The following is a 25,729-nucleotide window of genomic DNA, read 5'->3' on the forward strand; positions in this document are numbered from 1 at the left end:
GCCTCTGATTTTTAAACAAGTGCCTTTACACAAAAACAAGCCGAATAAAAGTCTCATATTATATTCAGGTCACCAACATATATTTATCTGTCGGATCCTATGAGTCCACTGCCCAAACTTGGCAAAAGATGACATCATACCGGAACACCGGCACCTACCTATCCGTATTAGGCAAGATAGCGATCGGAAGATCTACGTCATTCGAACTAGTGGGCGTGAGTTACGGGAAGAGGAACTCTCCATAAGTCTGTCTGATCTTCAGTGCGCTTTTATTTGTGAGAGAAGGGAATTTATTATTAACCTAACAAAGACATTATCAAATCGTTCATTCGTATGGCTGTGTGGTTAGCATCAGACATATCAGAAACAAATGTATAGTACACAATGTAAATCGCTTTGGATAAAAGCGTCTGCCAAATGCGTAAATGTAACGTAAAGTGAAATACTTTTTATCTTATTAGCCTACAAGACTTATATTAACTAACTGTGAGTTAACTCACCTTTTCGTTTTTATTTTATATATAAATATATGTGTGTGTGTGTATATATATATAAACTTTAATTAAGAACAAATGTACTTTTAAAATAATATAATAATGATCTTTTTGGCTATGGAATAAACCAAATTTGATCTTGTTTACATAAGTGATAAATTTAACATTTACATTATAACATATGTTGTACATTATAATTTGGTCATGATGAGCACAGTCTCTTGCTAGATGACAAAAAGAATATTCCCTGTCATGGTTACGGCAGCCATGTAGCAGATTAAGGCAGGTAATCCAAACAAAAAACAATGCGCCGGTGCACATCAATAAAACTTTTAAAATGTATTACCAAAACATGCTATAAATGTGCCATACACAGAATGTACAGTCTTATAGTCTTAGATACATTCCAAAGGTTTCTAAATTGTTATGTTGATTTTTACTATTGTTTACTTTAAATCTTGTTGCTAAGAAACAATTTGTTTATAGTGATAAAGGACAAAGAGAATGCAGGAGGTCTTTTCAAACATTTCTACTTTTCTTCCAGAACTAGGCTATATCTATAGACAGACATACAGAGGTTGACATGGGATCAACCAGCTTTACCAATCCCTATGCGATTGAAGTGATTCGGACAAAGAAAAATGAGCTGGTCAGTGGAATTTCCAATACAGAAGATTTACTGGACCTTCTCATCGCAAATGGAGTCCTTCAACCCAACAGCCGAGCCCTGATGTCCAACATTTCAGCACAAGAAGAGAAGAACACCAGAATGTTAAACATCTTAATCTCAAGAGGGGAGCGCGCCTGCCGCATCTTCTTCTATCCTTGTCTAAAACGAGTGGAACCAGTCCTGTATCAGCACATGAGGACATACGTCGGTGGGGTTAATGAGGGCATTAAAGATGCACGGAGACAGCTAATCGGATATCTGATAGAAAAAGATAAACAAAGTCATGTCAAACACTCAAAACCAAACAGGGAACCTCACCCTGAGAGAAGTCAAGCAAAGACTTTAAAAAACAAGGCTTTTTCTTTAGAAAAACAAAAAGAAATCCCTAAACCTGAAAGTTATCAGGATGCCATCCTCAAGGCTGTATCCACCGGTGATCTATATCTACTGCAGGATCTTATCAAAGGTATGGATATCAACAGTGCGCACCGGTCTGCTGATACCCTTCTGCACCTCGCTGCTGAATATGGTAAGGAGGCCATCATCTACTTTTTGTTGAGACAGGGGGCTGAAATGAATTTAAAAGACAGGGAGGGCCGTACGGCCTTGCACAGAGCGTCAGAGAGGGGTCACACTGCTGTTGCTCTCGCCCTTGCAAAAGCTGGGGCTGATATTCATGCTGCAGACCAAGCATCAAAGACTCCCTTGCATCTGGCTGCCCAAAAAGGACATCAGAGTACTGTAAAAGCTCTGGTGCTTGAGGAGCAGAAAATGTTTGAGAATCAGACGACAGTTTTACACATGGCTGCCATCCAGGATGATGCAACCCTGGCAGAGGTTCTTCTACGAAATGGTGCTTTAGTAGATACCAGAGATGAACACAGAAAAACTGCTCTCTATCACGCTGTAAGCCATGGAAATGAGAAAACTGCTGAAGTTCTGTTGAAGGCTGGAGCTCAGGTGGACTCTGTGATTGTGGATGCTGCGGTTAAGCTGAACAGAAAGTCTTTGTTGTCTTTGTTTTTCCAGTACGGGCAGAAGTCTCTGTCCCCGAATGAAATAAACTCTACTCTTTTCAAAGCGGTGCAGATGAACTTGGATGAGGTTGTGGCTGCACTCATTGATCACGGTGTGGATGTTAATTGTTGTAATGAGCTTGGATACACACCTATGCTGCTGGCCGCAGAGCTGGGAAACACAGAAGCTTTCAAAGTGCTTGTTAAAAGAAAAGCCAGACTGGATGACAGACTTCCAAACCAGATCTCCGGTCTTCATCTGGCCATCCAGAGTGGCAGTATGCAAGTGGCACAGGTAAAGAGCTTGTAACCTCGAACAAAAAAATGTTTTATTTATGACGTCAAACAGTTGACCGAGTGGATCAGGTATTCCGAGCTGGTGATGTTCAGTGAAGGCGGGGATGGATTTTCATATTTATGAATATATGCATTTTCTTTACAGCATAATGAAATGTATTTAACAAGAAAAAAATATTTAAATAAGTGCCGTCAAATAAATTAATCGCGATTTGAAGATTCCAAGATAAGTGTATATATACAGTACATGTATATACATTTAATTTGAATTTTTATTAAAATTTATATTTATATTAAAATGTATATTTATATTATAAATATATAGCTTTCTTAATCATGATTAATCGATTTGACAGTCCTAATTTAAATATCTCATTTGAATGATCAAAGATAAGTAAAAGGATAAAATTATCAACTAAGGGGAGAATCAAGCAAAATAAGATAACCTCTGTCAATGAACAGCAACTGTTTCCTGTGGCTCAATTTAAAGTACATTAAAAGTTATGTTTGACCAAACTACATCTAAATGTATCTGTTCCACTCCAGATACTTTTGGATAAGGGCATAGACCCCAACATCAATGGTCCTAAAGATCAGACACCTCTACATTTAAGTGCAATACATAACCAGCCAGCTTTTATGGCGCTTTTGTTGCGTATGGGTGCTGAAATTAACTCTCTCACCCAGGAAGGACTCACTGCCCTGCACCTCGCAAGCAAGAACGGTCACAGGGAAGCCGTCGCTCAGCTTCTGGAGCGCAAGGCGGACATTCACGTTAAAGACAAACAGGGAAGAACAGCCCTTCACTGGGCGGCCACACAGGGCGAGGCAGGCATCATACAACTTCTACTCAATGCAGGAGGTGATCCCAACGCCCCTGAGAAAGAGAAAAAGACACCACTACACCTGGCTGCAATGGAGGGTCACACTAAGGCGGTTTCTATACTGCTGTCTGGTAAAGCTAAAGTTGGAGCTAAGGACATGGATGGCTGTTCGCCTTTGCATTATGCTGCTGGAACAGGGAAGCATAAAACAGCAGCAGTTCTTCTCACAACTAGTAAGAGAAAGAATGTGGATGATAAGAACGTGTGGAGGAGGACTCCTCTACATTTAGCTGCAGAGCATGGACATGACCTGCTGGTGGAGCTACTGCTGGAGAATGGTGCTAAGATCAACACCCTGGATAACAATAAAGACACGCCACTGCACTGTGCTTGCCGCACCGGACATGTGGGAACAGTGCAGAGACTGGTGAACTGGACACATGGAGAGCGAGCAAACTTACAGGCAACTAATAATGTGAATAAAAAACCCCTTCAGGTTGCAGAGTCTGAAGATACAGAGGCCCACCAGAGCATTTGTACTCTGCTGAAGAAGAAAATGTTCCTTGTAAAATAGCTAATTCGATTAATAACTAATTCAATTTTATTTCTATAGCACTTTTCACAATGTGCATTGTTCCAAAGCAGCTTTATAGAACAAAAACAGAAAACATACATCACAGTGCATATGGTGTAAGACTGGTAAGATCATTCTAATAAGCAATGTTAACGGAATTTACCAAAACCTTAAAGCTAATCTAATATTTCAGTCTACCGGTGAGCAAGCCCTTTGGCGAGGATCCCAATCTCAAATGATAAATATATGGAGAAAAAAATACCTAAGGAGAAACCTGTCTCAGCCGGGAAGGCCAGGTCCTCTCTGACGTGTCACAGCTGTACTCAGTGACTAAATGTTTACGAATAAGGAGGAGAGCCTATTAAATGTGAGTTAGGAAATTGAATTTGTTGAAACTGTTTAGGTCTCATTTTGTGACCGATATCAGAGAAATGTCATAAGCAAAACATAGTAGGTAAGCTGAATGGTGTAAGATGTGAATGTTTATCAGCCTGATAAAATAAATCTCCATCTTTAGAATTCAAAAAGCAGATTTGTAATGTATTAGAATTGGAATGCCTGTCATTCAAAAAGTTTATTTGCATATATATTTATTCAGTTTTATCATAATGTGTAGTCCTTCATATGTCCCTGACATGTCATATGAAACTTGCAAATGTATTTATATTGTCTTTGAAGCCTGTATTGTATGTAGTAATGTTCACTTAAAATTCTGTCATCATTCCCTCACCTTCGAGTTCCAAATATGTATACATTTCTTTGTTCTGATGAATGATATTTGGAATAATGCTTAAAACCAAACAGATCTCAACACCCATTGACTCCCAGAGTGAGAAAAATGACTTGCACACAGTTCTGGGGCACTTTTGACTGCCATTATTATTTTCCTGCTATGGTAGTTAATGGGTGTTGAGATCTGTTTGGTTATAAGCATTATTCCAAACATCATTCATCAGAACAAAGAAATGTATACACATTTGGAACAACTCGAGAGTAAATGACGACAGAATGTTCATTTTTGGGTGAACCCTTAACGTGTATTATATTAAAAGCTATTTACAGTTTTGTCAATAGGGGTCACTCAAACACAGCATAATGTCTTCGAAATGATACGTATTAAAACACGTGATACTGTCTTTTACGGGGATTAATACGTTGAAAAGGTTAAATAAACATATCAAAATAATATAAAATAAATGAAAGAGTAAATATATACATTACATATCAATAATTTCAGCGCTTATTTGAGATTAAAGGATTGACGTATGTCGAAAATAACGTGTCATGTGACCACCGATCCAACATCACATGATACCCTGTTGCCGGAAATGCTTCAAGAATGGCGAGAAACGAAGAGAAGCAGCTTGGAAAATTGAATCGCTTGTGGCTACAGAAAGAGAGAGAAGGTAGGAAAGTCTCTGGTTATTTGAAGCAATGCTGTTCGCACCCATGTGTTTGCTTGCACATAGTCAATCATTTATTTTCTACGTACTGTATGTTTCTTTTCTAGAGGGTCGCATTAAAGATGTCCACGTGCCGAGGCCGAAACTTGTAAGGAGAAACGCAAAGCTCTTGTTCTATTAAAGAGACAATTACAACCAATCGCCTTGCTAATCCATGCTTTCGTGTGCAGGCGACGTTAAATTCAGTGGAAGCCGTGAAAAAATGGATTCCGAGCATTAAGAAGGAGATGGAATACTTTCTGCAGGTAGCCTACTGATCATTTTCTTTGTCTAGGGTTAAGAAAGGTAAAGGCGTTTGGAGAGAGAGAATGGCTGGCTGAGGTCTCCAGGTTCCAATCACAACACACATACAATTTTAAATGTAACGCAAGTTTATTATTTTGTCAAGCCATAAGCAGTGACTTGTGAAGGGACATGTCCGTAAAATAAAACAAATAAAAAAAACAGGAGAAAAACAAAAGAACAAAAAAAAATGAAAATCCGTAGCAAAACAAAAATCTATGGCATCCCCTTATTGCAGTTCATAACAGGTTGAAAATATAAGGTGGGCAACAAATATAACACAGCCCTTCGGTAAATTAATTATTAACAATGAAAGGGAAGAGAAAACAAACAGAAATACAACTGGGCACACTTACTTCCCTAGGCACAACTTTAAGAATGAGCCCCTACACACTAGTAGAGATCATTTACATACGACCCACTTTTGTGGTAGACGTTGATCCCTGGAAACCAACAGCTTTGTGCAACAGGCAGAAAACCTCCCGTCTTTGTCTCTCTCTCTCCCTCAGCAGGCTGGTAATCACAGGTTAAGTAACCTCCTTAACAAGCTGTTATCAATGTCAGGTGGCACTGCTGAACCTGTTACGGAGACTGTGCGAGCACAACTGGGAAACAAATCATTACCCACATGCATCACAAAAGAAAACCTTTTTAAACACCTTCACACTTTTTTATATAATATAAACACATATATATACACACACGTCCAGTTGGACGTAACACCCCCACCACTAAGGTTTTTTTTCCCTAAGAAAAAAAAAATTCAGCACCACGATTTTCATCTATATATCAACACTTTCGACTCGGGATAACGCATCAGCGATTACATTTTCTGAGCCCTTTATGTGGCTAATATCAAGGTTGTACTCTTGAATAAACAACGCCCAATGCATTAAGCGCTGGTTTGAATTGGACATCTGTGTCAAGAAAGTCAAAGGATTGTGATCGGTATATATGAGGAGTGGAACCATTCCTCCTCCCACATAAACTTCGAAATGCTGTAAAGCCAGCAAGAGCCTCTTTTTCGATCGTGCTATACCGTCTTTGACAACTTGTAAACTTTTTATAGAAATATGCAACCGGATGATCAATTCGATATTCATTCTCTTGCAACAACACTGCGCCTACTCCCGTAGCGCTGGCATCAACTTGTAACTTGTAAGCTTTTTCAAAGTTAGGAGCTGAAAGAAAGGGAGCATTACTCAAAAAGTCTTTCGTAGCTTCAAAAGCTAATGAGCATTCATCGCTCCACTTGAATTTCCTACTTGTGCTTAAGAGGTCAGTGAGGGGAGACACTATCACAGAGAAGTTTTTGCAAAAAGCACGATAGTAACCCGCCATACCGAGGAATCGGCGTAACTCACGTTTAGTAGTGGGCGGTGGAAATTTTAAGATTGCTTCCACCTTTGCAGCAACAGGTTTAATAGAACCCTGTCACACTTGCTTTCCCAAATATGTAACCACTGCCTTGCCGAACTCACACTTTGCAACGTTTAAGGTTAGGGAAGCGGCAACCAACCGACTGAATACTGTGCCAAGCGTTTGTACGTGTTCTTCCCAAGTGTCTGAATGGACAACAACATTGTCTATATATATTTCGCAGTTTGCAACACCGACCAGGACATGTTGCATTAGCCGTTGAAATGTAGCGGGTGCGTTACGCATCCCAAATGCCAAAACTTTGTATTGCATGAAATGATCAGGGGTCACAAATGCAGAAATTTCAGAGGCACGAGGGGTGAGAGGCACCTGCCAATACCCCTTTAGCAGATCTAATTTAGTCACAAAGTTGGCGGAACCCACCCGATCCACACAGTCTTCCATACGGGGTAGTGGAAAAGAATCAGCTTTAGTGACTTTGTTAACTTTTCGATAATCAGTACAGAATCTGAAAGTGGAATCTGGTTTAGGAACCAGGAGACAAGGGGAGCTCCATGGACTATGACTAGGCATGGCAAGGTCATGACGTACCATATACTCAACCTCTCCCTGCATAATTTGACGTTTTTGGGGGTTAACCCTGTATGCATGCTGCTTAATTGGTGTGCAATCACCTACATCAATATAATGGGCTAACACAGAAGTTCTACCCGGAAGATCAGAGAAAATTGAAGAGTGTTTACTTATGCACTGCATCAACTCTTCTCGCTGGCGGTTTGATAAATGCAAGAGTGTTTTAGGCAACTCGCGCAAAATAGCAGAGTTACTAAACTTTCCTACTGCACTGGCTGGACCTTTATCCTTCAAGCCATCCTCGACAGGAGAGTAAGTGGTTAAAAGGACAGGAAATGCCATCGATAAAGTAGGTTTAATCAGAGCAGTATCGTTTGTTTCACGGCTTAAGTATCGTTTCATCATATTTATGTGACACACACGTTTACGTTTCTGCCGGTCTGGCGTAGCCACCACATAATCAGTGTCACTTAACTTTCGCTCAACCTTGCAAGGTCCCGAAAACTTGGCATCAAACACAGATTTCGGAACTGGTAACAAAATGAGAACACGATCTCCAGGGTTAAAAATGCGAACAACACTCTTTTTGTCAAAACGTGACTTCATCTTCTCCTAGGCAATATGTAAGTGCTTCCTCGCCACTTCCCAGACATGATGGAGTCATTCTCAGAAAGAACTTACATATTCCGTTACCAACATAGGTGTAGAGGGCGTGGACAGTAAGTGTTCACTCAAAAGTTTTAAGGGACCACGCACTGTATGTCCAAATACTAAGTCAGCTGGGCTAAATCCAGTCGACTCTTGCACCGCCTCCCTTGCTGCAAACATAAGAAAGGGGAGACCTTCATCCCAATCATTCCCCGTATCAACACAGTATGCACGAATCATGCTTTTCAAAGTCTGGTGATACCGTTCGAGGGCACCCTGCGACTCTGGGTGATATGCGCTTGACATACGATGTGACACCCCCAGAGCTAACAAAGTATGTGCAAACTTCTTAGACGTAAAATTACTTCCCTGATCTGACTGGACCTGCTTTGGCAATCCAAACATAGTACAGAACTTTAAGAGAGCTTTAATGACATGGGAAGACTGGATTGTATGGAGGGGAACTGCCTCGGGAAATCTTGTAGCGGTACACATAATTGTTAGCACATACTGAAACCCGGTTTTCGTTTTAGGGAGCGGCCCCACACAATCCAAAATCAGCTTCTCAAAAGGCTCATCCATTACAGGTACAAGATGTAAGGGAGCAACCGGTACCTTCTGATTTGGCTTCCCAGCTTTTTGACATACAACACAGGTTTTGCAGTATTCGGCAACAGAAGATTTACACCCTGGCCAAAAGAAGTATTTAGTTATACGATGAAAAGTTTTGTTAACACCCAAATGACCAGCAAGCGGGTTTTCATGTGCAAGCTGCAATACCTGTTGACGATACTTCGTGGGCAAGACAATCTGACATACCTTGTGACAACCAATGTCATCACCTGTAGGTTTCCACTTTCGTTTTAACACACTCTCCTCAGAAAAATACGCAATTCTCTTGCCACCTATTTGCTTACAATCGACCGCAGCCTCGAAACAGGGAACAAGAGTAGGGTCCTCTCTTTGTGCCTCACTTAGCCTGCTTCTTCCAAAATAACACTCTTTGTCAGGTTTCTCTCTACTATCAGCAGGCTTACAACTCTCAGGGTTAACCTAAGTTCGTATGTGAGGGGTTCAGTAGAACTCTCCATAAACGAATCTGTGAGATTAACTACATCGTTATAATTTCTCGCCTGCGCGCGCGTCACAGCACAGGCAGGAAACACAGACGAAAACTGCAGTGAATGGTCAGTAGCATCACAAACGTTACCGTCCTGCTAAGTCATTTCCTAATATAACATCTACCCCTTCAATAGGCAGTTCTGCACGCACCCCAAGGCTGACACTCCCATTAACAAGATCAGATTTTATCCAAACTTTATGAAGGGGAACACTCTCACATCCCATTTCAATGCCGCGTATTAGAACATCTGCACCGACATACATTTCAGGTGAGAACGGTAACACCTTCTGAAGAACAAAGGACTGAGCTGACCCAGTATCTCGCAAGATTAGGAAAGGTAATAGGGATTCATCTTTCACCCCTGACAAGGACTGTACAAGAGCAACCTTCTTTATCTTAGTCACTGCATTTTTACTTTTCCACGCCGGGCAGTCAACAATCAAATGTTCAGGGCTTAAACAATAAAAACAAACACGTCTCTCTTTTCCACTGGACGTAATGTTTGTTCTGTCCCTTTGAACGTTCGTACGGGAAAATACACGTGCTACATTCCGTGTTACTGGATGTTTATGGGTGTCATTTAAAGAACGCACAGCGGGAAATACACCCCGATCTGTCAAGACAAACTCGTCTGCCAAAACTGCAGCATCAAGAAGAGAAGTTACCTTCTGTTCGTTTAAATAGGTGACTACTGCGTCTGCCAAACAGCTTTTGAAGTCCTCTAACAAGATTAACTCCTGCAGTTGATCAAAGGTAGTAGCTTTACTTGATAAACACCACTTTTCAAATAACACACTCTTCTCCCTGGCAAATTCTACGTATGTCTGCTTCAATGTTTTCACATGCTTCCGAAACTTTTGGCGATATGCCTCAGGGACTAGTTCATAATCTCGGAGAACCGCAATCTTTACTGCCTCGTAGTCAAGACTCTGCTCTATTGGCAATGCTGCACAAATCTCTTGAGCTTTACCCGAAAACCTGCATTGTAACAATAACGCCCACATATCCACTGGCCAATTAAGTTTGTTAGCAATACGCTCAAATGCCACAAAATACGCATCCACCTCCGACTCACGGAAGGGTGGCACAAGTTTGATATGCCTACTTACATCAAATGCAATATTATGACCCTCTGTTGGGGTTAAAGGTACAGAAGGAGACATAGGAAAAATCGGTGAAGGTTTTATTCGCGGGGCTGGGACAGGAGTTCGGAGCCCTACATCCCGATCCGCCTCCGCCTGAATAACTCTAAGTTGCAAATGCAGATTCTCATTCTCCTTCTGTTTGAGCTGGAGCTCCAACTCCCTCAAACGGATAGCTAGCATGGTGCCAGATTGAGCATCCCCATGTTCACTTTCAACTGAAGAGCCACCGCTCTCTTCAGAGACAGCTTCAGCTGCCTCTGCGGTTTGCTCTCCAACAGTTTCCCCTAATACAATCCCAGCTTGGATTAACTGTTTGCAAAGTGAATCCTTAATGACTTGCTTTTTCACTTCCCTAGGTACCTTTAGATTATAGAAATCTGCAATTAATAGCAAGTCCTTCGTCCTACACTTATGTAGAGCTTCAACATTTGGGGATATAGAGAACTTTACCAAGTCAAACTCCATCTCTAACGCCAACAAGTTCTCACACTCCACCTCCTATGCACAAGTGTGAAAGCATTTAGCAGACATTTAAGACGGAGGGGAGAAATGTTTATTTACTCACCGCCTCAAATAAACGTTTCAGCGTCTAATGGACGAGCCCCCAATTGTTACGATTTTCTTTGTCTAGGGTTAAGAAAGGTAACAAAGGCGTGTGGAGAGAGAGAATGGCTGGCTGAGGTCTCCAGGTTCCAATCACAACACACATACAATTTTAAATGTAACGCAAGTTTATTATTTTGTCAAGGCATAAGCAGTGACTTGTGAAGGGACATGTCCATAAAATAACAATAAAACCCCCAAAAAAACAGGAGAAAAAAAAAAATGAAAATCCGTAGCAAAACAAAAATCTATGGCATCCCCTTATTGCAGTTCATAACAGGTTGAAAATATAAGGTGGGCAACAAATATAACACAGCCCTTCGGTAAATTAATTATTAACAATGAAAGGGAAGAGAAAACAAACAGAAATACAACTGGGCACACTTACTTCCCTAGGCACAACTTTAAGAATGAGCCCCTACACACTAGTAGAGATCATTTACATACGACCCACTTTTGTGGTAGACGTTGATCCCTGGAAACTAACAGCTTTGGGCAACAGGCAGAAAACCTCCCGTCTTTGTCTCTCTCTCTCCCTCAGCAGGCTGGTAATCACAGGTTAAGTAACCTCCTTAACAAGCTGTTATCAATGTCAGGTGGCACTGCTGAACCTGTTACGGAGACTGTGCGAGCACAACTGGGAAACAAATCATTACCCACATGCATCACAAAAGAAAACCTTTTTAAACACCTTCACACTTTTTTATATAATATAAACACATAGATATACACACACGTCCAGTTGGACGTAACAACACCTAACACAGTGAAGAATGAAGCGGGGCCACCTATTCACTTATCTATTTTGGTCAGCCAATCAGATTGCACCTTCTGTAGCTCGTTCGCTTTAAACACTTAATCAACTTTTCTTAAATATGCATAAGGCATTTAAAAAAATAGATTGATGACTTGAACATATAACTTTTTCACCAATATGTGCAAAGGTACGTTTGCAGAAAAAACGGATTCTGTTAAATATTCTGAAAGCAAACACCACACTGTATGTAAATAAGCTGAATATATAAAGGGTGTTACAACAGCACAATGTTCCTAAACACATCAACATCCAAAAAATGGTTGCTGACCTAAAATACTCAAAAAACGGGTTGAACCTTATAAGATCTGTGCAGGCAAGACATGTAACTGAACGACTGTAAGGTGGCTGCTAAAGCAAGGTCAAGGATTTTACCCTTAAAAAAAGCATGCCTCTCTATATTAGATACACGTAATGTGTGTATGTTGTGTTGTTTTTGTATTAATAAGCAGCGCAAAGTGATACAAGAGTCAGGCAACCCACCCATAGTTTTGTTTCTGATCTTGCAACGCTAACATTTGTCACACAAAGCAGAAAGCTGTATTTACAGTCAGAATGATAATCGACATTTCACATCTCTGCACATATTTAACCAGCTTTTCCAAATAATAATAGCGTTTCCACTGTTGCATGTCTAACGAAGGTTTCACTACAGTTGTTTTTGAGCATGTGACCCGCCCCTAAAAATAACAGTTCGTATATGATACAATTTAAAACACAACACGTAACAGGAGGATATGGCTTCAAATGCTGTTTTTTACAAAAAGCGCAATTGTTCCAAGCGTTCCGAGGCTGAAGATCAGACCCAAAATACCCTTCTCCATCTGCCATAAAACTCTGATCCGGACCACCTGCGCGCAGTGACAGAATTCAAAGATTGCCACCATTTACGTGACTTGTAAATATGATAAAAAGTGTTTCCATTTCAGTTTTGCGAAATATGCCCCTTTACTGCTTGAAAACAAAACACCTCAGAGCGTGAACCATGGGAGTTTTTGTGAATCTGGGGTGTTTCCCTTTGGCATATTTTCAATGTGCTATTTCAATTTGTGCATTTTGAAGGGTAATGGAAACGCAGCTACTGACACACATTCTCTAGAGCAGGGGTTCTTAAATTTCTTTTGGACCAGGGACCTCTTACATAATTGTTTTTCCAAAGACCCACTCATAACAGTGATTAAGCATATGCTTTCAACAATTTGTACTCTTAAATGCCATTGTAATATCCACCACTTCAGACCTGTTTTATAGAACAGAAACACATTTCAATTAAAATCACATTAATACTACTTATACTTGCAAACAGTGGGTCATCATTTACACTTTAAGTAATTCATCTTAAAAGCTTTCATAAATCAACAGTAGCAAGACTGGCATATACAGTAGCTCTTTTAAAACGCACATTTAAATGGTGAAGATTATAATTACAAGATCATTAATTACAATAAAAAGATGAATCACCCCAAATAAAAATACTTCCATCATTTACTCTCATTATTTATTCTCCCTTAATTCGTTCTTTCTTCTGATGTACACAAGATATTTTGAACAATTTATGGGAAATCAAACTGTTTCTGGTCCCCATTGATTTTCAATTATGCTAAAAAGAAAAAGGCCCAAGAAATGATTTGGTTACCCACATTCTTCAGAATATCTTGTTGTGCAAAAGAAATAAACTCATGCAGGTTTGGAACAATTTGAAGGTGAGTAAATGATGGCAGTAAATTAAGTGATGGCAGTAAATTAAGGACTGTTGTGCTATGTCAGAATAATATACGTTTATTGTTTAAGTATTTCTGGATACAAATGAATACAAATAAAGACACGCAACATTGACAATTTGAAAATCAATTCAAAAGGAAATATGGGCTAGTAATTCATTGTATTTATTTATTATGTAATTTGAGAAAACAGTGCTGCACAACAGATTAAAATGAACACATGGATAAAATTGTGTGATTATAATACAATTATTTTATTAGCTTTTATCACTCTTTTATTTAGGCAGGTTGTAGTGATGATAATTGAGATATACTGTGTATGCCTATCCTTCTTTTTTAAATCAAAAAGTCAGTATTCTTTTTAGCTCGCTTTAAGGACTTTTTTCTCAGAAATGCGAGATTATAATTGGGTGTTACAAAGTGTGAAATGTTACAAACAAAGTCAGAACTGAGAGACAAAAACTCGCAATTAACTTTTTAGTTTTATTCAGTGGCAGAAACTACACTTAACGTCTTTAACAATATGAACCAAAAATATGCACATCTGAAATTATACTGCTCATTCAAATGAAGTCAAACAAATAAAAATAAATATCAATAGTCTGGATTATGCTCTTTTATGAAATGTCATATACAACTGTATAAAAATCTTATTTCTAGTAATATATTATTTATTAGTCAATAATCTTACAAATGCGGCTCCATTTGCATTTTCCGCACGGTGAAAATCATTTCACGGACCACCTGGACACACCCCTAGTGGTCCGCGGACCCCTCTTTGAGACAATACACTTCTTCTCTTTACCGCGCCCAGTGGACTTTTGTGTCTCAAAACTGTAGCAATATGTACCTATTTTATAGCACTGCAAAAAGTGTACACAGGTTAATATTTCCAGGTTGATTTATTGTGATCCAGATTTGTATTTAACTGTGCATCTGTATTTCACAGCAGTCACAGTTGTCTCACTACCCAGAGAGAAAAATTGATGAGTTCCGTCAACACATTGAGGATCTGCAGAGAGAATACAAACGCTATTTGAACAAACTGCGCTTCCTGGACCCCACCTGCAAACACACACCCTGGAAACCCCGATCATACACCAAAAGGAGACTGGAGTCAAACAACAGTCAAAACACCAGTTAGTTTATGCTTTAAATTGAATAATTTTTGACCGCTTTTCCACCATCGTGCAAAATCACTCTCGTTGCTTAAGCGTTCCGTTTTGTGCCGATCCATGCCAGCCGTACCAATGCAGATAACGGAAATCTTTAGAATGTAAACACCTTTGTGCCTTTGTAACACATAAGACTGAGCTATGACGTCTCTGCAGGCATTCTTTTAGCATGAGCCAAGAACAGTTTGTAACCGTGCCGTGTCGAACGAGGCTCAACCAGAACTGTCACTGTTTCCGACTGTGCTGAGAACGGTTTGGCGCTGTGTTGGAAAAGGGCTCTTTGTTTGAGAATGTATCCATTAGCCCTGGTCACATCACATATTGATAGTCTTTGTTAAGTTATGGTAAGGAGAAAATGTGAGAACACAGCCTTTTCAAATATAACAAATATAATGCATCAACAACAAATACTGTTCGCATACAAAGTGATAGACTGTAAACCAGTAAAAATAAGTAATTCTATGGCACAGTAGTACTGAGACTATTAATTTACTTTTTTTTCTCTTTAATATGATTGTTAGGCTTAAGAAAAGGTCAAGATCTAAGACATTTGGTACAACAAGAAAATTCCGGAATATTATGGGTTTCATTAAAAATAAAACAATTGTGAAAAGTTATTGAAGAATAACTGCTTTTTACAAATGATCTTATATGGGTTATTGACTGGAATTTAAATTATTGTAAGGATCAGCATCTCTAATATTTCCAGAAAAAAACAAGAAAGAAGAAAAGGAAGGATGATTTATTTAAAACAATGTGATTACATGTAGTTTTTATTTAATTTGCTTTTGATCATATTTTAGAATAAAGCCAAAATATGGCTCTAAAACAAAGAATTATATTAATGTAAAATTAATTATGGGGTCAGTTGTGGCCTAATGGTTAGAGCGTTGGGATTGTGATCAGAAGGTTGCCGGTTCTAATCTCAGTGCCAGCAGGTCATGACTGAAGGGCCCTTGAGCAAGGCACCTTGCCCCTGATTGCTCTGCAGTAATGTGTCACTGTATAAAAACTACTTGTAAGTCGCTTTGGATAAAAGCGTCTGCCAAATGAATAAATGTAAATGTAAATGTAAAATGGCAATTATTCTGTCTTGTTTTCTTAGGCAAAATAATTTGTCTCAATAGCCCAAGCACCCTCAGCAGAGCAGAAGAAGTTAATGGAGACACCAACCCAGACGCCACCGAACAGCCAACATCTCATGCAACTGTAATTCCCTCCGTATCAACTCCCATTACCACACAAGCTTCAGATCTTCCAGATCAGGACCTCCCTCTGTGCTTTGATCAGACCCGGCTAGGGGTGGTGTTGGCTAGTTCACGGGTGGCTCTTGTAGGACAGCAACAGGACACTGGTAGACTGACACGTGTGCTGCTCTCTGGCCTGCCCAATCTTCACAGCCTCCCACTGGCACGGAAAGCAGCTTTAGAAAAACAACAGCCTTCCAATGCCGAATCACCCCACGTTAAAAACATTCTTGGACTCGGCTGCTACTCGTCCTCCTCAGACGGGGAGGTCGACTGATACAATGCAATTTATCTAACATGTGTAATATTTTTATTTTATTTACATTTACATTCTTTACATTATTGTTATTGTGCTCCGTGGAATAGAGCTGCTGCAATATTTGAAATGTTATTGAAAACTTCATATGTGGTGCATGAAAGTGAAACTTGAAAGTAAATCATTTTCAAATGAAACCTGAAAGATGTTAAGGTATGTTTGGTTGTTCCGTTTGTCTGAACTTCGTTTAAGAGTGGAAATGGTTGAGGTGTGGTTAGAGTATAGTTCTGAATTGGGAATTACTGATTTACTCAATGAAGTATGTATTCGTCCTCTTGTCATTTCAAGCCTTTATGTCTTTCTTTCTTCTGCAGAAAAATGTTGGTAATCGAACAACGTTACCCTTTGACTTGCATTGGTTTTCTGTTCATACAATAGAAATGAATGGGTCCCGCTGTTTTTTGTTACCAACATTCTTTAAAATATCGCATTTTGCGTTTTGCTGAAGAAAGAAAGCAATACAAATGACTTTGGGGTGAGTGAAAAATTACATGATTTTCATTTTGGGGTTAACAACAAAATAAAGTACTAAACTGAAGGTGTTGCACAGAACTTTTCTAAAAACTTCAAGGTCGGTATAAATGTTTCTAGACGAACTCCAGAGTTTCAGGTTGACAAATTCATGTGTGGGAATGTGGGATAATGTAATAATGCTCATACCACAATACCGCTGATTAAAATGACTACAACATTTTTGCAGAGATGCTGAGTCAGAGAGAGAGAGAGATCTATGTCTATGTTCACAAAACGACTTTTCCGACAGTTTGGTAAGAGATCTAGGGCTTTGTGCCGCACTGCAGCCCACGGTTCGACCCCAAAACCCCTCATGACTATGTACCAGCAACAAGTATTGCTTAGCAAGCAACACTTCTGGGAAACTGAGCAAGAGCTTGACTGCTGTTACCAGTGGTGGATGAGATGTGTCAGAGCATCTGTCACTTCTTGCCCCTTTTGGCTACATTTGCACACACGATAGACAGGGCTTCTCATACCTGTAAAGAGAGGCAAGGAAACCTGTCATCTGATGCTCTATAGATGTCAGTGTGTCAGTGAAGCAAGTATTTCCCTTGCGGAATTTACAATAAAAACAATTTGGTTTTGTACTCGTCAATGAAAATGGAATGCCTTAGATGCTTTGTTTGCGGTACAATTTTCCACATCTCCCACAATTCTCTACAATGACATACAGGGGTTGGGCAAAATAATATGAACACCCATTTTTGGACTATGTGTTGTTAAGGTTGCATGACAAAACAAGAAACCTTGTTACAACCTAAACAGGTCAGATTTCCAAATTTAGTTAATCTTATTTAGCAGGAGTCTCTACTTTATTGCAGTCTATTCAAAAGTTGTTTGATTCTATTGCAAGGTCTGAATTAAAGGAATTAACAGTGGTTAAACACCTTATTAAACATTAAACCAGTTTATGTTTCATTGCAATTGCTTTTTGCAATTCATATCAGTTCTTTTTATTGACCTTTTACTACACTAAAAATAGTTTAAAGGTCCAGTGTATGAATTACTATGGCATCTAGTGATGAAGTTGCAACAAACTATTAACTCCAATCCTCCCTTTTGAAGCACTACAGTGGCTGAGACAGGACTAAAATGTTGTCACTTTTTTGCAGAAGGAGATAACGTATTTTCGATTTGCGTTCTGTAGCAGTTTTTCTGTTTAGAGCTGTAGAAACAACATGGCGTATTCCATGTAATTGGACCCGTGGTGTATGTAGATAGAAATAGCTCATTCTAAGCTAATAAAACATAACTCTTCATTATGTAAGCTCTTTATACATCTGAATACATAGTTATGCATATTACGTAGTATTTCTGTCAGTAGATCCTCCAAAAAATAACACACTGGACCTTCAAGATTAATGTAGAATATTCTGTGAAATTATTCATTTCTATATGTAAATTTAGGTACACGGTTGAGTTCATCATCACTATAGCATGTCATGTCATTACTAGAAGGATCAGTTGTGGATACAGTGTAAGTGTAAATTCAAATATGCATAAAATGAAATCAAATATGTGCTGGTGTAAATTGAAGCCCGGATCAGATTCAAGTCACTAATGTTTGCATACATGACTATCACTGGATCTCCGCCGGCATACTTTCACACCCTACTACACTCCTACACCCCATCAAGAACCCTGCATTCAGCAAACGAGCGGCGCCTTGTAGCGCCTTCTCAGAAGGGCACTAAATCCTTTCTCGCTCATTCTCCTTCACAACTCTCTCCTGGTGGAACATTCTTCCCAATGCGGTCCGGTCAACCACATCTCTCACAACCTTAAAAAAACTACTTAAAACCCATATATGCGCCGAATACTTGACAGACAAATGAAAAAATTCTCTCAACGGGTAGTGGTCTAGCTCTTGTTGAAACTAGTAACTTTGTATTAGCACCTAATGTACTATTGCTCTTTTGTGATGTATTGCTCCCCGACCTCTTTGTAAGTCGCTTTGGATAAAAGCGTCTGCTAAATGACTAAATGTAAATGCCAGTAGTGGAAATAAATTGCAGCACATAATTGATTTCATGTTATGCTAAATTAATTTGATCTGCATCTTTGTTCCAGGTGGTTGAGGCTGAGAAATCAGAACCTGGTCATCTTTTGCTTTTGCTCATGGGGTGGTGTGAGTTTCTGTCACCGGGGAGTTCACGCGGCAGCAGGCTGTGACTACTCAAATGCAGGAGATGAGAAAATACATAGCTTAAAGCTTTGAAGATTGAAAGAGGAGCTGATGCACTATCATGTGCGTGTCCTGTGGCTCAGTTGATGGAACACTGTGGTAGTAGCACAAAACGTCTTGGTTTGGTTCTCTGGGAGCACACATACCGATAAAGTACCTTGAATGCATACCCCAGAGGGGCTCTGGATTAAATCATCTGCCAAATGCAAAAATATAAAGATGGATCACATTATTGGTATTTCAATTATTCATGCTCATTAATAGGTTGCAGGGTGATGAGAACAAACAATGGGTATATGAAAGCGAGGCCAAACCACTAACGAAAAAGACAGACTATTCCAGGAACGCCTGGCGTCTGATGACATATCAGAGGGTATGTTGCAGGGTGAGAGGGTTAAGGTAATGCCTTTTCCTCCCTCGCTTGGTTTTAACCGCATTGTTCACCTCACTCTCACAGTCCTTGTCATTCTTGTGCAGACCCTGAGAATGCAGAGTGCAAGATAGAAAGAACATGCACTCACGCGTACACTTCGACAGACTGTTTCATGTGGCAGCTCCTGCTTTAGTGGTATGTGAAATAGGGTTTACTGAAACTCATTTTCTGCTGCATCACTGTTTACAAACAAATGACTAAAACTCTTCTAATTAGGAGTAGATACATTTTTCCTTTGGACCGTTTGAAATGCAATTCCATATATTCCATAGGATTCCTGAGCCTTTGTGGTTGACGGGGTATTCGGTTAAAACATTTTTTTATTGTGCTTCATGCGCTGCATATTTGGCAGATGCTTTTATCTAAACTAGCGTACAATTAAAGTTATACATTTTATTTGTTTTATAATAAACGGACACAGAAATATTGGCAGTCAGCAGATATTTAGATACGCATGATGCAGTTGGAGAAATCCCCGATCTGTTCAGCTGGCACAGATGAGTTCCCATATAAGATTTGTGCTTGATACGGAAGACCATCTCACAACGAAACTTACCTGCTCGAAAGACTTAACCCTGAATAGGTTTCAATAGTCAAACCTGGTACCCTTTGGACTGCAGACAGGATGCTGGTGGTCTGTCAGAAAGATGCTGTTCTGAAGAATACTTTCTAGGTCACATGCATTTTTTCGCCTCATATGCAGATGAATCACCACACTGACCTTTAAAAGAAGCTGGAAATGTTTTATTTGTACTGTATTAAAATTTGCTAATTAATCTAATTAATAATTAATTATGTAAAAAATTTAAAAAAGATATCAGGGGTCCTGACTTATTTGGCAGGTGGACTGATTAAGCTAAATGTGGACAGGTGCATACTAATCCAAACCCAGAAAATCGTAAAAGTATAGTTCCAATAAAAACATGATGTTTAAAATCATTTCCCACGTCATTCCAATAACATAATTTTATGAAAATTTTTGTGAAAAACAATGGAAGTATTTCATGATTTTACTTCCAGAATCCAAAAAGATAAATATTCATGAAAATATAATAAAGCTGTGTCTTTTAATAGTTTAAAGAAAGAAAGGAAATGTAATTTATTACTCTCATATAATTTTTATTACAATCTATTTACATAATTTGTGTTGTACATTAAATAACATACAAGGTTAGAACAACATGAGGGTGTAAAAGGCAACAGTTATATTTTAGAAAGCAAAGGGTAGCCAATAATTGCAAGTTACATGTACAAAACTCAAAACGTATGGTTTCCTGTCTTTGACGTCATCATCACACCTTCAGAATTACAAGAATTTGTAATGTAGTTTACCCCAAATGCATGCATATTCACAAACCCAGAGCCAGAAAACTCCACAGTCATTCATTAGGCTATATTCTCTATATCTAACTACTGTATCTACCTCATATGTCTGCGTGAAGGAAAGAAAGAATCAGAGGCAAAGAGTAAGTGTGTGACACAGATAGATTGTGTGTGTGGGTGGGAAGTTTAAACCACACTGCAGGACCTTTTAAAAAACTGTTCTGCAGCCAGCCTTCTCAAGATAAACCATCTTCTCACTGACACTCTCACACACAACTTTGAGCTTTGCAGAAATGAGTTCCAACTCAGGCCATTCATCTCCTCCACTTTATACGGTGGATTCTGGTGGAGGTCATCCTACACCGCATCGGTATTACCATCAGCAGATGCTCGGACAGGGAAATCCACCCGTGGTACCCTGCTGGACGTTCCCTCCAGCTCGAGCTGAGATGAAGAGAAGGCGGGGGGGAACAATGATCAGTGGGATGACCTGGGTGCTGACTTTGATACTTCTATTGCTTTTTGCGGCCCTGGCTCTGGGAGCCTACCAGATACTGAGGTTACAGACTGAAGTGGAGAGGCTCACACAGGTAAGAGTGGATTATAAATAAAATATAAATTTTCAAAAAGGCTATGTATATATGTATGCAAATAGTAATTAAGTATACCATAGCCCAAAAAGCATTTGCAGCCTTTTATGATTGTCAATGCACATATGTGTGTCTGTATTTAATCATAAAGTTATGGCTTTTTGATCTTTCATTCTGTCATTTGAGGGGAACCAACTTTGTGCATTTATTAAAACATGTATTACCAAAGTAAAGTTATTAAGATTTTTATTCTGTGAAGTATATTACCTATTATCAATATATTCATTATTATTTATATTGACAATTGCTTTTTGGAGCAGAAATCTCATAGTGACATCTTGATATACTCTAAATATTTCCAAGACTAAATTAAGTTACTGGAAATCCCTAAGTGTTTGTTATGTCATCAAACTCTGAACTAGAGTTATTGTTTGACATAAGAATATGACTGAGTAGGACAGAATAAAATAATTGTGGTTGCTGGTCAACAGCTACAGGATATCCTCTTCTTCAACCATTGCAGTCAAACACCAGTTCTTGTTTCTCACAATCAAAAGGTCAACCAGCTGTTGATCTACAGTATCTAAAGTCATAATACTGCCTGATCTGGTGTGTGCACTTGAATGCACATTGCTAATGTTGACTATGTGACAACCTTAACTTTAGCAGTTAAATGTGACGCAATATTTTTCACACCCTTAATATCCAGGAAATGCCTGCACAAATTGAGAGCCTCGCCCCACAGAAACAAGTTGGTGAGTTCTGTGAATAAACTTACTTTACATCACAACGTTTATCAATAGTGCTTTGTGCTATCTTGTACTCTATTAACCTAAGTATTTTTGCTGTTTCACCAGGTGTGTTACTTGCCGATCTGAACAAGCTTACACAATCATCAGCTGCACATGTAATAGGTAAGTCTGGCAAACAAGCATCCAAAGATTCACTCTTTTTATAATAAACCCTTGAGTATACAACAACATGTTGGACCAACATTGCTGGTCGCCAGCACATGTACCCTTTTGGACCCGGCTGCCAGGCTTATTAACATTGCAAGCCAGGAAAATTGCCTTGGTCAACCACCTTGATAACAAAAGATTATTCTGGTTGACCTGCTGGATGTCTTTTTGTACCTTACCTGGATGTTTCTTTTCGACAACAGGATGTGCAGACCAGAGCAAATCAACCGGAACTCTGAAATGGGAAGCGACACATGGCGAGGTGTTCACAAATGGCATCAAGTACAGCAATGGCGGCCTTCAGGTGAACGAGACTGGCTTATACTTTGTTTACTCCCGTGTGGAGTTTCTAGCAAGGAGTTGCAAACCCACAGACTCTCTCACCCACATGGTGTTTGTGTTGAAAAACAGACGCAATCAAACAATTATGGAGGATCATAAAGAGGGCTTCTGTATGTCAGGGGACAACCAGGTGTGGATGACAGGCAGTCATCTGAGCTCTCTTCAACATCTCAAGCAGTCAGATTTGCTGTTTGTCAACGTTTCACACCCAAATCTGCTCAGCAGAAATTTTCATTTTAATTATTTTGGCCTTTTCAAGATCCATTGATTCTGAAGATCTTGAAGACGTGGTGCTTGAGAAGGGCTTTGGTCTTGGAAGGGCTCCCGGCCTGGGGACGTTAAACCGAGGTCCTGACTCTCTGTGGTCATTAAAAATCCTGGCCAAAAATTAGAGCTTCATAAATTGGCAGATGGCAAGCCACGCCTATAGCAAACAAACACATTCGTCTAGCAACCATTTAGCAAGACCTACATCTCTGTATCAGAACATCTTAGAGTCATGGAGGTTGGTTAGATTCATAAGTACTTAATGTGTCATCACCCTAGTGCCAAGTTCCGCGGTTTGCCACGAAAGCATCACTCACATTTTCTTTAGAAAATGTACCTATCTAGATATTATTATTACTGATTGCGAGTTTAGATGAGGAGGTTTCACACTGGAATTTATGATCTACCAGTAGATCAGCTGTGCTTCATCTGCATTCATGTATTCACTGAAGTGCAAGCAGTCAAATTGGCACTGAGAGATTGCATTTCATTTTCAGCAGAATGTATCTGTTACCTGCGAGCAATCTGTTCTTGTGTTGTAAACAGTTTCGCGGAAGAGTTTTCAGATTGAACGAACACTAATAATCTGCTGTATCAGGAGAAGATTGGATTTAAGTATTTATTTTCTTTAATGGGTAAAAGTCATATTGTATAAATTGTAATAAATATTAATAAATTTTATAAATGTGATAAATCGGTCATATTGACTGATGATAGTGATGTACAAACGATAAATAACTGATATGGTCAATAAAATGTGTAATTATAAAATAAAATGTGGTGTCGATTATTAAGAAGAGAAACTGCAAAAAAGCAGAGGAAGTCTCTCACTAGAGATTAGCAAGATTTGGTGGTGAGATGTTTCCAGCAATGCTAATATTTGCATGTGATAGTGGGCTGGTAGGTAAAAATCATGCTGATCGTTGGTGGAATATTTCCATGGTTATTTAATTTCACATTTGAATTGACAGGCAAGATTTGCCACATTCTATCATATCATCATAATACATTTATGACATTTTAATAATGAAAATAAATAAACAGCTTAACCTATAAGTTTTCAAATTCTGCATTAAAATCTGTATTTTTCTCTTCATATCAATGTGACGGATTTAGGAGATTGTAGTCAGCTGTTTTTGAATATCCTTTACAGACCGCAAAGGCAACTTTGCAGGGTTGTGGTTTCATTCCTCGTCATTTCTGCAAAGACCCTCAGCTTGGCTTCATTGCAGTCTTGCTGAAACAAGTTTTAAAAATGGGTTTTGTGCAAGCTGTGACTGTACACTCTGTGCTACACAATTCTCATACTTCCTTCCTGCAGTGTGTTTTGAGGGGGTCAAAAAGGTTTGAAGATGCATTAGAATTGTCATTCATTTCTCATACAGCACTCTACATAGTACATTTTCTCAGTGTGTGCGTGTTTTAGCTGACAGTTGGCAAAATCTTATTTTCGAGCACTGAAATTGACATTTGAGTAGAACAGTATGTCTTGTTGGTTATACAAATGTTTCCAGTTGGTCTTTTGGTACCCCTCAAATTTTCACCTCCCACTAGGTAAGTGGAAACACATAGGCCTACTCTTTCAGTCCCTACAACTTATTTTTGATACTCACACTTTGCATAAACACCACAGGAAGTGACCACTGGATAATCATCAACCTCAATTCACCTGGTGAATCTCCAATCTAAAACTTTTCAGATGTTTCAAAGACTTCCGGGTAGATTGTCCAGACTAGCATACTGTATCATATAAATAACACAGATGCATTTTATAGTTTTAAATCCATGAGATGTTTTTTTGCTTCATTTTTGGAATCCCACTTTTTGATTCTAGTACATTTACATGCACATTCTTTTTTTTAAATAAAAAATAAAGGTTCTTCACGATGCCACAGAAGAAACGTTTTTGTCTAAATGGTTCCATAAAGATAACCTTTGACATCCGAAGAGCCTAATTGTCTCACAAAAGGTTCTTTGTGGCAAAAAAAGGTTCTTTAGATCATAAAAAGGCAAGAAAGATGTGGTTATTTAAAGAGCCTTTGACTTCAAGGTTCTTTGTGGTATAGCTGGGAAGAACATTTTAAGCACTAATTTTTCTTATTTTCTTTAAGCATCTATTCCTTTATACAGTACAGTTCTCGCCTCATGGTCTTCTGATCTGGGCAGAGCTATAAAGCATACTGTACTGTATGTCGCAACTGTGGGCTACTATTGGATATTAGTTGGTTGATGGCCTGATGCGTTGCACCCTGTAGCTCATCGGGTTTATGTGTCTCTACACACATCAGTATCATCATATCAACTCATTAATAATGTTTTAAGACATAAGATATGCCAATTTGGATAGCTGGGAGGAATCATCTGGTCTTGATCACATATATAGCTGAGTATCATCTCCAAAGCAGTGGAAGCCAATTCCATGATTTTTATACATTTTTCCAAGGGGCAGCATTTATATGGACAAAAGCAAGGGTCCTAAAGCCAATCCCAGAGGTAATCCATAATTTACTTGCGTTAGATTTGATGATTCCCCATTTAAATGGAGAAATTGATGTCTGTCTGATAAGTAAGATCTGAACCATTGTAGTGCCTGTCCCTCAACACCGGTATAATCGTGCAAGCGATCAAGAAGTATGTTATGGTCTACAGTATCGAACGCAGCACTAAGGTCAAGCAGGACTAGGAGTGAGATGTTACATTTATCTGATGCTATAAGCAGGTCCTTTGTGATTACTATAATGCGGTCTAA

At 39.1% G+C, this 25,729-nt stretch overlaps 3 protein-coding genes across 4 annotated transcripts; all 3 read left to right on the top strand.

Moving 5' to 3' along the window:
* Window positions 1-1,077: 1,077 nt before the first annotated feature.
* Window positions 1,078-3,875, top strand: caiap (CARD- and ANK-containing Inflammasome Adaptor Protein; the record flags this gene model as incomplete). The annotated part of the gene is made up of 2 exons (XM_079475682.1): window positions 1,078-2,475; window positions 3,024-3,875. 2 exons carry the CDS (start codon window positions 1,078-1,080, stop codon window positions 3,873-3,875), a joined length of 2,250 nt encoding a protein of 749 aa, XP_079331808.1.
* A 1,279-nt stretch (window positions 3,876-5,154) lies between these two features.
* Window positions 5,155-17,791, top strand: LOC306904374 (uncharacterized protein). 2 transcript variants are annotated; one of them, XM_079474230.1, is made up of 5 exons: window positions 5,155-5,281; window positions 5,386-5,426; window positions 5,509-5,583; window positions 14,577-14,766; window positions 15,908-17,791. In XM_079474230.1, the coding sequence occupies exons 1-5, from the start codon at window positions 5,215-5,217 to the stop codon at window positions 16,324-16,326; spliced, it is 792 nt and encodes a 263-aa protein (XP_079330356.1). In that variant the 5' UTR covers window positions 5,155-5,214; the 3' UTR covers window positions 16,327-17,791. The 2 variants fall into 2 exon arrangements, with proteins under 2 accessions (XP_079330356.1, XP_079330357.1); XM_079474231.1 differs by having other exon boundaries at window positions 5,192-5,281; window positions 15,930-17,052.
* Window positions 17,792-21,096: 3,305 nt separating this feature from the next.
* Window positions 21,097-23,747, top strand: faslg (Fas ligand (TNF superfamily, member 6)). Its single transcript, XM_079474645.1, has 4 exons — window positions 21,097-21,412; window positions 22,122-22,167; window positions 22,270-22,326; window positions 22,575-23,747. Exons 1-4 carry the CDS (start codon window positions 21,116-21,118, stop codon window positions 22,979-22,981), a joined length of 807 nt encoding a protein of 268 aa, XP_079330771.1. The 5' UTR covers window positions 21,097-21,115; the 3' UTR covers window positions 22,982-23,747.
* The last annotated feature ends 1,982 nt before the right edge of the window (window positions 23,748-25,729 follow it).

The sequence above is a fragment of the Barbatula barbatula genome (assembly GCF_947034865.1).
Source record: "Barbatula barbatula genome assembly, chromosome: 15".
NCBI classification, from domain to species: domain Eukaryota; kingdom Metazoa; phylum Chordata; class Actinopteri; order Cypriniformes; family Nemacheilidae; genus Barbatula; species Barbatula barbatula.

What these genes read in the sequence shown, in the direction of transcription:
- LOC306904374 (XM_079474230.1), top strand. Translation starts at nt 5,215, where the DNA reads ATGGCGAGAAACGAAGAGAAGCAGCTTGGAAAATTGAATCGCTTGTGG. An exon ending in ACGTGCCGAGGCCGAAACTT is followed by an intron (nt 5,427 to 5,508) that starts GTAAGGAGAAAC and finishes TTTCGTGTGCAG; the next exon opens with GCGACGTTAAATTCAGTGGA. An exon ending in AGATGGAATACTTTCTGCAG is followed by an intron (nt 5,584 to 14,576) that starts GTAGCCTACTGA and finishes TGTATTTCACAG; the next exon opens with CAGTCACAGTTGTCTCACTA.
- faslg (XM_079474645.1), top strand. Translation starts at nt 21,116, where the DNA reads ATGAGTTCCAACTCAGGCCATTCATCTCCTCCACTTTATACGGTGGAT. An exon ending in CGCCCCACAGAAACAAGTTG is followed by an intron (nt 22,168 to 22,269) that starts GTGAGTTCTGTG and finishes CTGTTTCACCAG; the next exon opens with GTGTGTTACTTGCCGATCTG. An exon ending in ATCAGCTGCACATGTAATAG is followed by an intron (nt 22,327 to 22,574) that starts GTAAGTCTGGCA and finishes TTTCGACAACAG; the next exon opens with GATGTGCAGACCAGAGCAAA.